This window comes from Apiospora marii (assembly GCF_038362585.1).
Source record: "Apiospora marii strain CBS 49790 chromosome Unknown utg000003l_segment0_segment0, whole genome shotgun sequence".
Classification (NCBI taxonomy): Eukaryota; Fungi; Ascomycota; class Sordariomycetes; order Amphisphaeriales; family Apiosporaceae; genus Apiospora; species Apiospora marii.
The window spans coordinates 2,731,206-2,744,110 of record NW_027117374.1 but is presented as its reverse complement, the minus strand read 5'-3'; the positions used below and the strand labels follow the sequence as shown (position 1 = coordinate 2,744,110).

Here is a 12,905-nt window from a genome sequence, read left to right as displayed (position 1 = left end):
ATTCTATATGTATACAGCCAGCGACAGTGTTTAATTGGAAAAATTCATCATTTGGACTTCGCCACCCAATCACTCTCACTCTCCAGCCAAGCGCCCCAAGACTGCAGCCCCGGGTGCTCCTTGCGCAGCGCGGACAAGTCGGCGCCGAAGCCCTCGTCGTGGAACCAACGGAACATGCTGCCGAACTCGGCCGACAGCCAGAAGATGATGTGCGCCACGAACTGGAACGTCTCTGGCATGTCGCGCCCCGTCTTCTGCTGGAAGACGGCGCGCAGGTCGGCGAGCGTGACCTCGTCCCCGGCCAGCGTGACGCTGCGCCCCGCGTAGGCCGTGGGCCGGAGGAAGGCCTGCGCCGCGAACCAGCCGATGTCGCGCGCGCCCACGAGCTGGATCGGCTTGCCCTGGAGCGCCACCCGCATCCCCGTCGCCATGATCTTGGTGCCGAAGCCAGGGGTGAAGTTGTCCATGAAGGCCACGGGGCGGAGGATGGTCCAGGTCATGGGCGTCGGTGCAGCGATACTGCTGCTGGAAGTGGTAGCCGCCGCCGCCGCCGCCGCCGCCTTCTCGACCAGGTGGTGCTCGATGTTGTGCTTGCTGATGAAGTGCGGCACCCTGGTGGGGTTCGAGAAGGACCGCACCTCGCCGCCGCGGTCGGCCGAGGTGTAGACGAAGTGCTCGAGGCCGTTGGCCAGCGCGGCATCGACGAGCGCCTTGCCCTGGCGCTCCTCGCTTTCGGGCGATGCGCCGCCGCCGATGGCCGTCTAAGACAAAGAAGTTGTTAGTCGGGGCTCAGGCATTTATTCCTCTTGCGCGAAGAAATGCGGAATGACCTACCTGGACGCTGAAGACGCCCCAGATTTTGGCGTTGTCGCCGCCGCCCAGCGCCTTCGTCACGCTGGTGAAGATGGCGGGGATGTCGTTGAGGTCGCCCTGGACCAATTGGACACCGCGGCCAACGAGCCGCTTGGCGGACCCGGACTCGGGGTTGCGGGTCACGGCGACTAGAGTGTGGGTATCAAGGGCACCGCCCGCGATGAGAGCGTCGATGGTGGCGCTGCCCTGCTTTCCGGTCGCTCCCGTCACCAGGATGACTTTCTTTGAAGCTGTGTCGACCATTTTGGCTTAATCGGAAGTGATTCTGCTTCTGTTGGTATGAGATAGAGGGGACAGGTTTTGAATATTGACTTTTGAGTTGAGTTGCGGTTTCGTTTAGGGGTAGGTAGTGACAAATGTTTCTGTTTGGACTGAAGGTTGAGATGGATGCACAAGATGTTTATTTTCCGTAGTGGCACTGAAGGGCCTTTATATATGCCATATTCTCGGTCCATGGTCGATGCTGGATACCTATTTGTAGCAAAGATGTGTTGTCTGTCTCTGTCTATGGCGATGATGGATGCTGCATGAAGACCACGATAGACGAGAATGAATAATTGAGCCGCCTGTGAGGTAAGCCGCTGCATGAGCTCGGTGCTTCGCGTTTAGAGCCCCGGCGCAATTAGACCCCCGAGCTAGGTACCTGATTTGAAATCGGGGCTTGTGCTGCCAGCTGAACTGCAGGCGCTAACGAGTCAGCTCGTCATCAGCCCGGGTGCCAAGACATATGAATCCGGCAACATCGAAACATTCCAGAACGAATTGATCCTATCACCTTGTAAAATTACCCAGCAATTATCGCCATGGAGTTAAGAGTCGACTGCGAGATTCTGTCGCCGGCCACGATGCGCGAAACATATTTAGCAATCGACCCAGCTACGTATGAGTAGTAAGCACGCCTCATGACCACGGATTAGTGGGGTTAGCATACTCAGTTGTAGAGGACATATTATCGGCTTCTGGCCTCGAAGAGTCACGTCGCGCTATATTGCAGATAACACAGATTGAGATTTTCATAGTAATGAAATCTACCCAGGCTGGGCTATGGTGGATTCACTACTAGTAGTCATCGGGAGTTGGCAGGGTTGATGGGAAGGCACTCATAGGTCAGATCCATGAAAAGAAAATGCAAAAGGAAAGACCAGCGCCCTCGCTTCTGTCCTCTATGTTGTTGTTGTTGATGATATAGGATATTCACGCATTCAACAGGGCAGAGCATTCGAACCAGAACCTAATCGTCAAACTTGGCGTTGTTCTGTAAAGCCGACCCCATAGCTTACCTCGTAGTAAGCCCCGGATCTACCCTATATCCCCAAAGCCCTAATTGTATGGGACGGGGTTAAGCCTTGTTCCTGGCCTTTTTTCGTTCTGTCCCCACGTTCTGCCCCGATGACGCATGACTTGTAACCTTGTTCACCGTCTTGTCATTTCTGAGTATCACAGGGGATTGAGCCACATGGGGATCATGCGGCGGCGGACATAAAGAGTCTGTGTAGAGTTTTCCGTGACTGTTAGAGGTTGATAGACTCCTGGTGGCAGCAAGAGACACCACATTAAAGGGTTTGGTTAAGATGCCAATATAGGTTGCCGGGATGAACCAACTATGACGCCATGTGACGATATCCTCATTGAAGGCGACATAATACTTGATCTCCGGCTATAAGTCGAGTTCGGCTAGGGCATGAAAATGCTTGCCCCCCTCTTCTTCACCCCAGGGCTTATTCTGTCGACCCATGGACCAGAGGTACGTGATACCTCGATAATCCAGCTCTTCGTTAGGTTGCCGCGACAAGATTATCGAAAAATGCTACTCCAGTGACATCGAAGTATCAGAACCACATCCATAGTCACAACTATTGCCCTATTTACACACTGGGAAAAGAAAATAAAGAAATTTGGAAGCGGAAGCATCAGAACTGGATTTTACGCGGCACCACCATGTGAGAACAGATCCTTGCTGGGCATAATACACCAGGATTACAGAAGCTATAACCAAAGAAAGCTGTAGTCCCTGACAAGCCAAATACTTACAAACATGCTCAATAGATCCCCCGGTTTAACCAGCTGTTGAGATCAGGTTTCCTTTCTTTCTGGTCGACGGACTTGGCTTGTGCGGGTCCCAGAGTATGCACAGGGGTAAGGGGCGCTGTGTTCGCTTCAAAGACACCATTGGGGGAAGAGAAGGTGCTGCGCAAATCGAGTACGGGTTTGGCCATCTTATTCACTGTTCGGACTCGAAGGCAGTATCCTGAGAAGACATGAGCTATGCCATCCACCATAGGAGGCCTCAGATTCCAGGCCCTGTCATGCATTGCGTGGAAAGGGGTCGGGGATGCGATGATGAGAAACTTTGGTGGTGGCGCGGGAGGAAAAGACTGGCGACCTCGAACTTGTCCATGTGGTCGCCCCTGCCTCGATAAACCATCACCAGAGGCTTTCTATACTCGCACCGAGAGACATGAGAGATTGCCAACCAGCACGTAAGCAGCCATTTTGTAAAGCTGGCCGGGTAGAGACTGAGCCAGCAGTCCTGGGGTACCGCAACTTCGCAAAGAAACAGAAGGCGCCAGAGCAGAGTTAGAGAAATTATATGTTCGCAAGCTGCCACCACCTGTCACCATGTACTATATCCGAGACACAACAACCGCTCCTCTAGGGCCTATCAACGGAAAGCCCCTGAACGGAAAACTTGATGGGGTGGGAGAACAGTACGAAGAAACCACACCAGGCTGGAGTAACGAGACAGAGTGAGTCTACGGTAGAGGCTTTGTTCAAACATGTGTGGTTGTACTGTATGAAAGCCGGGGTGTTTGTCTGTCAGGAGCCGGAAAGAATGCAAACGATACGCAACTGTCACGACAGCCCGTGGATGACTAATCAGTCTGTTTGCATCTCTACTCGAGATCAGTGTGAGATGCAGCACCGGTAAAAGGGTTGGTATGACCACACCATCCACTGGATTGGACTTTTGTTGGTGAAGGAAGTCCTCATGAATCAAGACTTTGATAACGATAACCTGGTCGGCGGCCGGGGTGATTGCTAGCGTGGGGCTCAGCGGAGCCTCAGCGGATGAGACGGGGCGGTCAAATTGGACCCTGAAAAAGCGAATAATCCTTATCCCAGAACTGGCCCCATTTGCAGCTGGTCTGGCGCGACGCTAAAAACCAACGATGCTTGTGTGTTGTACGCATCCATGTCAGGCCTTCGGAAACGGGGTGGCAAATGGCGGAAGACACATACATGCCTACTCACTGCGCAACCCTAACAAAGCTGAAACGGGCTGGTATGTCAGAAAGCCAACAAAATGATGGCGCAATTCCCTACCCCTTTCTAGAATCGATTGTCGCTAGTTTTTTGTCACCTTGCATCCCTTACTTAAGTCGAGGACCACCACCCTCAAAAATCTCTCAACCCATCGCAAATCCACCACACGAGACGATGGCGCATGTAATCGTCGACCCGAACCACACGAGAGCCGACAAGCTGGTTCTGGAGAGCCTCGATTCCGACATTGATCGATGGGCTGAAGGCAAATCGGGATTGCGCGAGCATGTGGGTACGTACATCAGCCTCTCAATTGTGTGCCGTCCAGCACCAGCACACATCCGAAGTCGTCTCAACTAACTCGGCCCGCCAGTCCCAGGAGAGAAAGAGGCGCGGGATGCGCACATCTTGGCGGCCATGGACAACATGAACGACCCCAACCACAAGGACTTTGAGCCGGCCATCTTCAACTCGTGCGATTTCCCGTGGCTACAGTCGAAGCAATTGAACCGGTTCTTGCTGCGACCGTACACGCGACTCGCGCAGCGCGTAGTGCGAAACAAAGTGGATGTGGTCATGTTTACGCACCTGCTCCTCTATTTTTCCACGTCAGTGCCTAGCGCTTTGTCCCTATTTCTCTGGAACTTTACCTGGCTTCACGGCATCCTCCACTTTATCATGCAAGTGTCATACGTCGGCACCTATACTCTGATGATGCACCAGCATATCCATGGAAACGGCATCCTGCAGAAAAGACTGCCGTATTCCCTGTTCGACTATATTTTCCCCTACATCACGGACCCGCTCATGGGCCATACCTGGAACTCCTATTTCTTCCACCACGTCAAGCATCATCACGTGGAGGGCAACGGTCCCGACGACCTCTCATCCACTATCCGTTACCAACGAGACAGTGTGTTGCACTTTCTCCAATACGTCGGGCGCTTCTACTTTTTCGCCCCGCTGGAGCTGCCGCTTTACTTCTATCGAAAGGGGCGTGCTTTCATGGGCGTGCGATCTACGTTCTGGGAGGTCGGCAACTACCTCTTCCTCTACACGATGTATAAGATCAACCCCCGGGCGACCATTTGCGTCTTTCTGCTCCCGCTGGCTCTCATGCGATTTGGGCTTATGGCGGGCAATTGGGGGCAGCATGCGTTTGTCGACAACGAGGAGCCGGACTCGGACTATCGTTCAAGCATCACCGTGATCGACGTCCAGGTAAGTGCCCCATCGAGTCACGGCAGTTCGCCTCTTTATACTAATCACTACTGGCTTTAGAGCAATCGGCACTCATTCAACGACGGCTATCACACTTCGCATCATCTCAACCCCCTACGTCACTGGAGGGAACACCCAAACTCGTTCTTGAAGCAAAAGGATACCTATGCCTCTCAGGGCGCAATTGTCTTTCACAACATTGACTATATCATGATCACCATCAGGGTCTTACGAAAGGATTATCACCATCTTGCCAAATGCATGGTACCCATTGGCGACGAGCAAATGGCCATGAGCCTGGACGAACGCGCAAAGTACCTAGAGAAGCGTACACGGCGGTTCACGGAAGAGGAAATCCAGGCAAAATTCGGTAAGGCCTAATATGCATAGCTTTTATACGTTATATACCCTACGCAACCTATAAGTATTACACAAGTAACGGGTTGATGTAACCTGTGCTTTAAGTGTAGTTTTATAGACCTAATTATGTCACTCGTGGGAGCGAGTTTCACATACGAACCCCTTTAAGCGACGAGAGACAAGCATGTTGCGGCTCAGGCACCCTGAAATAGAGTGACCCAGAATATTGGGGTAGTGAGCCAGCGTGATCTTATTGGCTGAGAGTATTGCCGAATAGCTACTGCATAGTCTCATGACCTGTCAACACTCTTGGCTACCTGCATCGACCTCCGCATCTTATCCCCCCTGCGATTCCCCACCTAAGGCCTCTCGACATATGCGGCCTGCCGATCCCCTCTCTTAGATTAGACCCTAGGGACTTTCTTGGGGATGCGTCCGGGGTCGGGATCGCAATTGGAATTGTAATCGCCGAATCGTGGGGCTGCAACGGGCGCTGCGCCCCAGGTACCACATATCGGGATGCAGTTCATGAATACGGTGCCACCGATGACGCAGTGTTGTCCCTTCGAGCAGTTGCAGGGGGCTGATTCAGAGGAACACTTGGAATGTTGGTTTTCGGCGGTCTCGACCAATGAGAGATCCATTGCTGAATGCGGGGATATTGTACGCGGTAGCACAACATATGATGTCTCGTAGACATGGACAACCAGGAGCTTAATTAAATACACAAAGAAAAGAAGCAGGAAGCCACCGAGCAACGATCGGCGTGGGGATTTCAGGCGAAGCTGATGGATTGGAGCATTGATCTTGGTTCCCCGACTACTTTTCAGCATGATGCTGGCCAGGCTGTATTCAGCCCGAGATATACTTCTCGAAATCTATTGTGGTGTGAAGCCTGCACTCTGGCAAATTTTGACTGCACGTGGCAGGTTTGCTACGAGAAGCAGATGCAGCTAGCACGTCTCTTTTGACGGGGTGCTATGTCAATTTAGCAATTGGAAAGTTAGAGGTATTCCAGCCTTCCAAGGTAGATTCTGAACTGAGTCGACGTCTCAGCAACGGCCGTGAGAGCCTATTGTATCCTGTCGATACCGAACAATCACCAAGTGCTATCACAAAGACAGTTCTCGCCCCAGGAGTGACCCCATGCACGCCTACAGAGAAATATGCATTTCCCGGTTGTTCGAGGTTTCTGGTGAAATCTTCTCTTTGATGATCCAAATGGAGAATCATTCCAGATACCCAGACCCATTTAACACGAAGACGAGGATAGTGTTGGTACAAAGTAAATGTCTTAGCCCCAAACTCTCCTCAAAAGAATTCTCTTCAGCCAACGACGACTATTATGCTGGAGGTGTGATGCTGAGGATATGGAAAGTCGTATTATATGGTTCCAGGGCCCAAAGAAATCAAGCAAGGGATGATCCCTGTTACATGATAGGCCAGGTCCAGCCGGTCGGGCCCAGCTGGAAGGATACAAAGACTGCATGGGTTCCGCAAAGTTCATTAGCAACCAAATCCGATTGGACGAAAGCGAGTGCTGTTGGTGCCAGTGTAATGTAGTTGGGCCGGGGTGGTTTCTGTTTGAAGACTGCCGCCATCCATCTCCCCCCTCTCCCTGTGTTACACGATTGAACTTTCAACAACATCTCAATATAACTTCAGCTTGACGGCAAAGTTGATATCAGGGAATTCTATGAGTAACTAGACCATGTCATCCACCGTGGCCATTGTCGCCGGAGCAATTGCGGCTCTCGCTTATATTTTCCTCCGCCTCCTCATTACCTGGACACAGGATTTGCGAGAGCCACCGGCCACCGAGACGGGTTTGCCTTTTATCGGCCCCCTGATCGGCATGATCAGGGAGAAGTCACGCTTGCACGTCCGCCTGAGGTATTATGCCCCCGATTCCCTTCCACTTGGCTCCCGATAGCTGACACGGGCACGCGGGACCTAGAGACCAGTACAAATTGCCCATCTATACCTTGCGCCTGCCCTTCCAGAAGATGTATGTTGTCAACTCCCCTGGGCTCATACCAGAGCTGCAAAAGCAATGGCGCGCTGTCAGCTTCGCTGCCATTGCCGCCGATGCGGGTTCCGTGGTCGGTATGAGCAAAGAAGCCGTGCGCATCATGCACAAAGACATGATGAGCGAGCACGGGTTCAGCGTCAGCTGGCCGCGCTTCATCGCACCCTCCATGGCACCTGGGAAGGACCTGGACATGATCAGCAGAAGGTCCGTCGAAGTCTTGTCTGCCCAGACGGAGCCCCTCAGAGCACAGGGAGGCCCCATCACGATCGGACTGTGGGGCTGGTCCCGCCAACTCATGGAAATTGCTACGACAGAGGCTGTATGGGGGCCGCAGAACCCTTACCGAGACTTGGGTATTGCTGAAGCCTGGAGGTATATTCCAGTTGCCCAAGCATGGACGCAGAAAACACCAAAACTAACAAGCCCACCTAGAACGTTTGAGAAGGGGTTCATGTCCTTTTCCATGTTTCCATTCGCCACCAGGTTGTTCCCCAAGCTGTACCAGGCACGCGAGCTTGTCGCCGCCGCCATGATGGAGTACGTGCGGAACCGCGGCTTCGAAACCGCCTCGGGGCTTGTCCGCAAGCGTTTCGAACACCACAGCAAACTTTTCGGCCTGGCACCAGACGACGTTGCGCGCGGGGAGCTCGGAAACTCGTTCGCCGTCCTGGGCAATACGGCACCCTGCGCGTGGTGGGTGCTCTTCCACATCTTTTCCGACGCCCAAGTGCTGCGGGATATACGCCGCGAGCTCTCGGCAATTGTGCGCGAAGATGAGAGTGGCAGCTGTCACGTCGACATGGCCGACCTCAATAGAGGTTGTCCGGTTTTGTTGAGTACTTTCCAGGAAACGCTGCGTTACCGCGCCGTCAACCCTGGCCCGCGCGTGATACTCGAAGACGTGGTGCTCAAGGACGGCACCCTCCTGAAGAAGGGTAGCATGTTGATGATACCGGCTACGGTGCAGCATACGGACACGGCGACATGGGGCGATGATGAGGGCGAGTTCGACCACCTGCGTTTCGCCCGCAAGCCCGGATCAGCAGGGCACAAGAAGGTGAACCGGGTTGCGCTCCGGGCATTTGGTGGTGGCCACATCCTTTGCCCCGGTCGACACTTTGCCAGCAACGAGATCCTGGCTTTCGCGGCGTTGGTCGTCCTGCAGTTCGACCTGGTCCCAGTGGCAGGCCAGTGGGTTGAGCCCACGTTCGAAAACTCGCCCCCGCAGTCGGGGTTTCCTATACCGGATGAGGACATCCAAGTTGAGCTCCACACTCGAGACCCGAACAAGAAATGGGTTGTTACATTTTCAGGGGCAGACCAGGCCCTCGGAATCGTGTCGGAGGACACCATGGAGGCCGAACAGACTCTTGATCGAGATTGTAACTAGGTTGTGTATGGCATGCTGCGTTGGATCGGAATTTCATTGTCTAAGCACTACCTAACTCCGAAGGACCCCCTATTACATATTCAAATCTTGGATTATGCAGCTCTGCTTTTATCTATGTGCTTTATTCTATCCTTATTATTCCCTGTTACGAAAGATACCTCATATTGCAGCTATATAGGGTCTGAACCTGCTCAAGGATACAAAGAGTAAGTAATATGATGCGAGACTTTTCGTACAGACGGGAGAAGCAAACATGCATGCATCTGCAACGTGGACAGGTTTCGGCCATAGATGCGTGAGCGAGGTACCACCTTCCGAATTCTAGACCTCGGGCAGGGGTTTCACACACACGTTTCTGGGGGCCGCCCGACGGCCACCCTCCGAATGCATCTTTGGACGTTTTGGTTGGTCCCGAGCGACGGGAACCCGACAAGCGACCTGGCTAGTCGGCTGTTACGAGTACTGCCCGCATCTTTGATTCGATGGTGATTTGCCAAAGAAAGACGGGCCGTCTACGATTTTACCGGGGCGAATTGACCGCTTTCGATTGGACGAGAGTAATACCCCTGATATGTTACAGTCAGACAATATTAATACCTGCATGGCCCCCAAATTACTTCTTTGTCTTCTACGCCCGGCGTTGACAGCCAAGATGTTCTCTTCATCACCACGACAGGGGCAAGAAGGACTTGTGTACTTCGGATAAGACCTCCGGTCAATTAGTGTTGCCCTGATGCGTTGAGATGAGCTTGCATCCGGTTCGGCTTCTTGTCCGGAATCGGGATGATGCTTCTGACTGGCCTGAAAGAGATCTTGGCACATCATTTACAAAATCCTGGTGGCCTCTTATATTGTCGGAATCTCAATGAACGACCTTCCCGATCCTGATCTTGCGTGATCCTACCACCTCACTCGTTACCCGTGTCACCCGAAAAGGGTGTGCCGGTGAGACTTATCGGGGGAATACCTAGTTGACGGAGAGATTCAGATACTCGTCGGCCGGTCTAGACGCAAATGGAGTATCACTTGGCACTTCACCATAACGCCCACGTCGAACCATCCCGAGTAGTGGTTACCTGCAAGTTTAGAGAGGCGGGCCAGATTGAGCGGCTGTGCTCAGTACAACGGAAATCTCAGACCGTTTTCAGTCCTGCGGTTGGTTATGTGATCTTTTCTGATTTGTCGTCGAAGCCCGTTCGGAGTTTGACCCTGCGTGCCTATAAATGGCGAGCCTTTGGCCATGATGAATAGAGCTGTAGCAGCACAAGTAACTCAGTCGCAGCAGCCTCATCGGATCGCCAATATCCCATAATGCCGTTTTACTTAGCAATTAAGCTGGCAATATGCCTTGCGAGCTTTTCTTCCGCCTTACCCGTCACTGATCGACCTGGCCTGACTTGGATGCACCCCATCCTGGACAACCCCAACCAGCCTGATCTGCGACTGACCGACATGTCCCCTCCCGAAGTCTTCCGCATCTCCGAGGCTGATCTCACGTCCCTGTACCACAACACCACCGCCCCTCCCCCCAGCTACGGCCCGGCCCCGTCTCCCCAAAAGCGCTACACCATTGGCCCCGACGACCGAGTGCGGATCGACGACCGCAACTACCCCTTCTCCGCCATGGGCCGTCTCACGAACCCCAAGTCCATCTGCTCCGCCTCGCTGATCGGCCCCCGCCACGTGGCCGCGGCCCGGCACTGCTGGGCCCCAGATGTCCCCTACTACTTCGCCCCCGCCTTCAACGGCGCCGAGGTGTTCCCCGGAGCGTACGTGACCGAGGTCCTGATGCCGGCGGAACCGCTGCCGGACTGCCCCTGCTGCGAGAACGCCGACTGGGCCATCTTCGTGCTGGACAAGCGGCTCGGCGAGTCCAACGGGTTCCTAGGGGCCGACGCCCTCCACGACGACAGCCTCAAGCAGAAGCCCCTGTTCTACGACTACGGCTACCCGGGTGACCTCGACGGTGCCAGTAGGCCGTACCGCCAGCAGAGCATCTCCGTCTACAAGGAGACGCGGTGCGACGCGACGGGGCCGCTCGACACGGACGCGGACGGGTCGCAGGGCATGTCGGGCGGGCCGCTTTGGCTGTTGGAGAATGGGGATCGGTGGCAGTACGGCGTCATGGCGCGGCTGTGGTTCTTTGACGGGGTGTTTACGTGGAGCACGTTTGCTGGGGGCGAGGGGTGGGTGGGTGGTGTTGTGCATGCACGCGAGACCTGGCCCTAGGCGCTTTTGTATGCAGCTTTCCCAATTATTTCGTGGCTTGGAGTAAAGCATGTACCATTGTCAAGGGAGTTTTTTTTTTTTTTTTTTTTTTTTTTTTTTTCTCTTTTTTTCCCTAGCCGAGCACAACTTGACAATGGGTTTATGGTTTGATCGCTCGAGCGTGTTGTGTACCTAAACTCGAAATATCACGATACACTCTATGCTACTCTTGCCCAAAAATGCGCTCTTTCTTACGTTTTACAATACGCAGCAACTCGATCTTGGCTTGCATTGTCTAACTCCTACACAATTTGAACAAGGTTCGCCCCTTTCTTGGGCAACAAAGGACATTTGATCAACCTTAAAACAGGTGGGGCCTATCTTGTTCAAGGATTGTTCATTGTTGTGTTTCTCCGTTTGGTAGTATATAGACATGCAGGAGTATCCCCATGAATGAACATGATATTCGTATGCAACACACGATTTGGAAACACATCGGTACTTTCCTCTCTTGACTGAAGTATTCCCGAATATTGCAGCGATACAACCACCATGCCTGGACTGCGTAAACAGACAGCCAAGGAGACGGCTTTGGGAATGCTCGTATACGAGAAGACCCTGTACGATGATCTCGGTAGCTTCTATGCCCTAGGATCCCGGGATGCCTCCGACGACTGGGAGAGGCGTCGGGATTGGATGCTCGAGAGAGCCCAGCTGAACAGCGGAATGACCGAGTTCGTCGTTCAAACTTACTACAAGCGCTTCGTGCTCCCGGAGAAGGAGCCCGAGGCGCACGGAAACCGCGAAGCTGGCATCCTGATCCAGCAGGCCCGGCTGAAGTATGGCATCCGGCTCAGCCACCGCGACCTGCAAGAGTTCGTGGTCAGGAAGGGCTGGACCGTCGACGAGACTGTCGCCTACCTGAGCAAGCACTCCGATGTTCAAGGACGCAAGGTAATCCATGAGGATGATGTGGAGCTGCTGAGAATCGCGAGGACGTCGGTGACCTCCACCCAAGCGAAGCCAAAAACGAAGAAAAAGTCTTTGCTGCCAGTACCGACGAAGCCGACGACAAAGCTGGGCGGCACCCTGAAGCCCATTGCCGAAGACGAAGATGAAGGGTACTTCTCTCATGGACGCGAGTCCGAGGCGGAAGCTATCGTTTTCAAGGCCGGCCGCTACGACCTGCCCGAGGTTTACCAGCACCTCGTCACCGACCTCGACATGGGGTCGGACACCCCGAAAGTGTCGGTTACGGCGCTGATCATCGAGCGTTCCGCCACCCTGCCCATGCCCGTGTCTATCGCGGAGGACTGGCAGAAGGAGGCGACCCTCGTCCTCCGCGTGCTCAATAAGTTAATCGATCGTAAGCTGGGGGCTCTCCGAACATCTAAAGCCTAGAGGTTGAACCTGAAGGGCCCTGCATTATTCCAAAACATACCACGATAATGGTCATAGGTCAGCTAATCGAATCAGTGGAAAATATACTGCCTGTAATTAAATTATTCTTTGTCCGACTAGCTCAGCGTGCTTTTGTATCACTCATTATGAGAACCC

General features: G+C 53.5%; 5 protein-coding genes across 5 annotated transcripts; 4 read left to right on the top strand and 1 right to left on the bottom strand.

The window, feature by feature from the left end:
* Positions 1 to 47: 47 nt before the first annotated feature.
* On the bottom strand, positions 48 to 1,116 carry PG985_004370 (nucleoside-diphosphate-sugar epimerase family protein; the record flags this gene model as incomplete). The annotated part of the gene is made up of 2 exons (XM_066824139.1): positions 48 to 761; positions 835 to 1,116. The coding sequence occupies 2 exons, from the start codon at positions 1,114 to 1,116 to the stop codon at positions 48 to 50; spliced, it is 996 nt and encodes a 331-aa protein (XP_066687299.1).
* A 3,195-nt stretch (positions 1,117 to 4,311) lies between these two features.
* Positions 4,312 to 5,739, top strand: PG985_004369 (uncharacterized protein; the record flags this gene model as incomplete). Its single annotated transcript, XM_066824138.1, has 3 exons — positions 4,312 to 4,429; positions 4,511 to 5,358; positions 5,419 to 5,739. The coding sequence occupies 3 exons, from the start codon at positions 4,312 to 4,314 to the stop codon at positions 5,737 to 5,739; spliced, it is 1,287 nt and encodes a 428-aa protein (XP_066687298.1).
* A 1,985-nt stretch (positions 5,740 to 7,724) lies between these two features.
* Positions 7,725 to 9,140, top strand: PG985_004368 (uncharacterized protein; the record flags this gene model as incomplete). The annotated part of the gene is made up of 1 exon (XM_066824137.1): positions 7,725 to 9,140. One exon carries the CDS (start codon positions 7,725 to 7,727, stop codon positions 9,138 to 9,140), a length of 1,416 nt encoding a protein of 471 aa, XP_066687297.1.
* Positions 9,141 to 10,541: 1,401 nt separating this feature from the next.
* PG985_004367 (uncharacterized protein) lies at positions 10,542 to 11,369 on the top strand (the record flags this gene model as incomplete). Its single annotated transcript, XM_066824136.1, has 1 exon — positions 10,542 to 11,369. The coding sequence occupies one exon, from the start codon at positions 10,542 to 10,544 to the stop codon at positions 11,367 to 11,369; it is 828 nt and encodes a 275-aa protein (XP_066687296.1).
* A 531-nt stretch (positions 11,370 to 11,900) lies between these two features.
* On the top strand, positions 11,901 to 12,749 carry PG985_004366 (uncharacterized protein; the record flags this gene model as incomplete). The annotated part of the gene is made up of 1 exon (XM_066824135.1): positions 11,901 to 12,749. The coding sequence occupies one exon, from the start codon at positions 11,901 to 11,903 to the stop codon at positions 12,747 to 12,749; it is 849 nt and encodes a 282-aa protein (XP_066687295.1).
* Between the last annotated feature and the right edge of the window lie 156 nt (positions 12,750 to 12,905).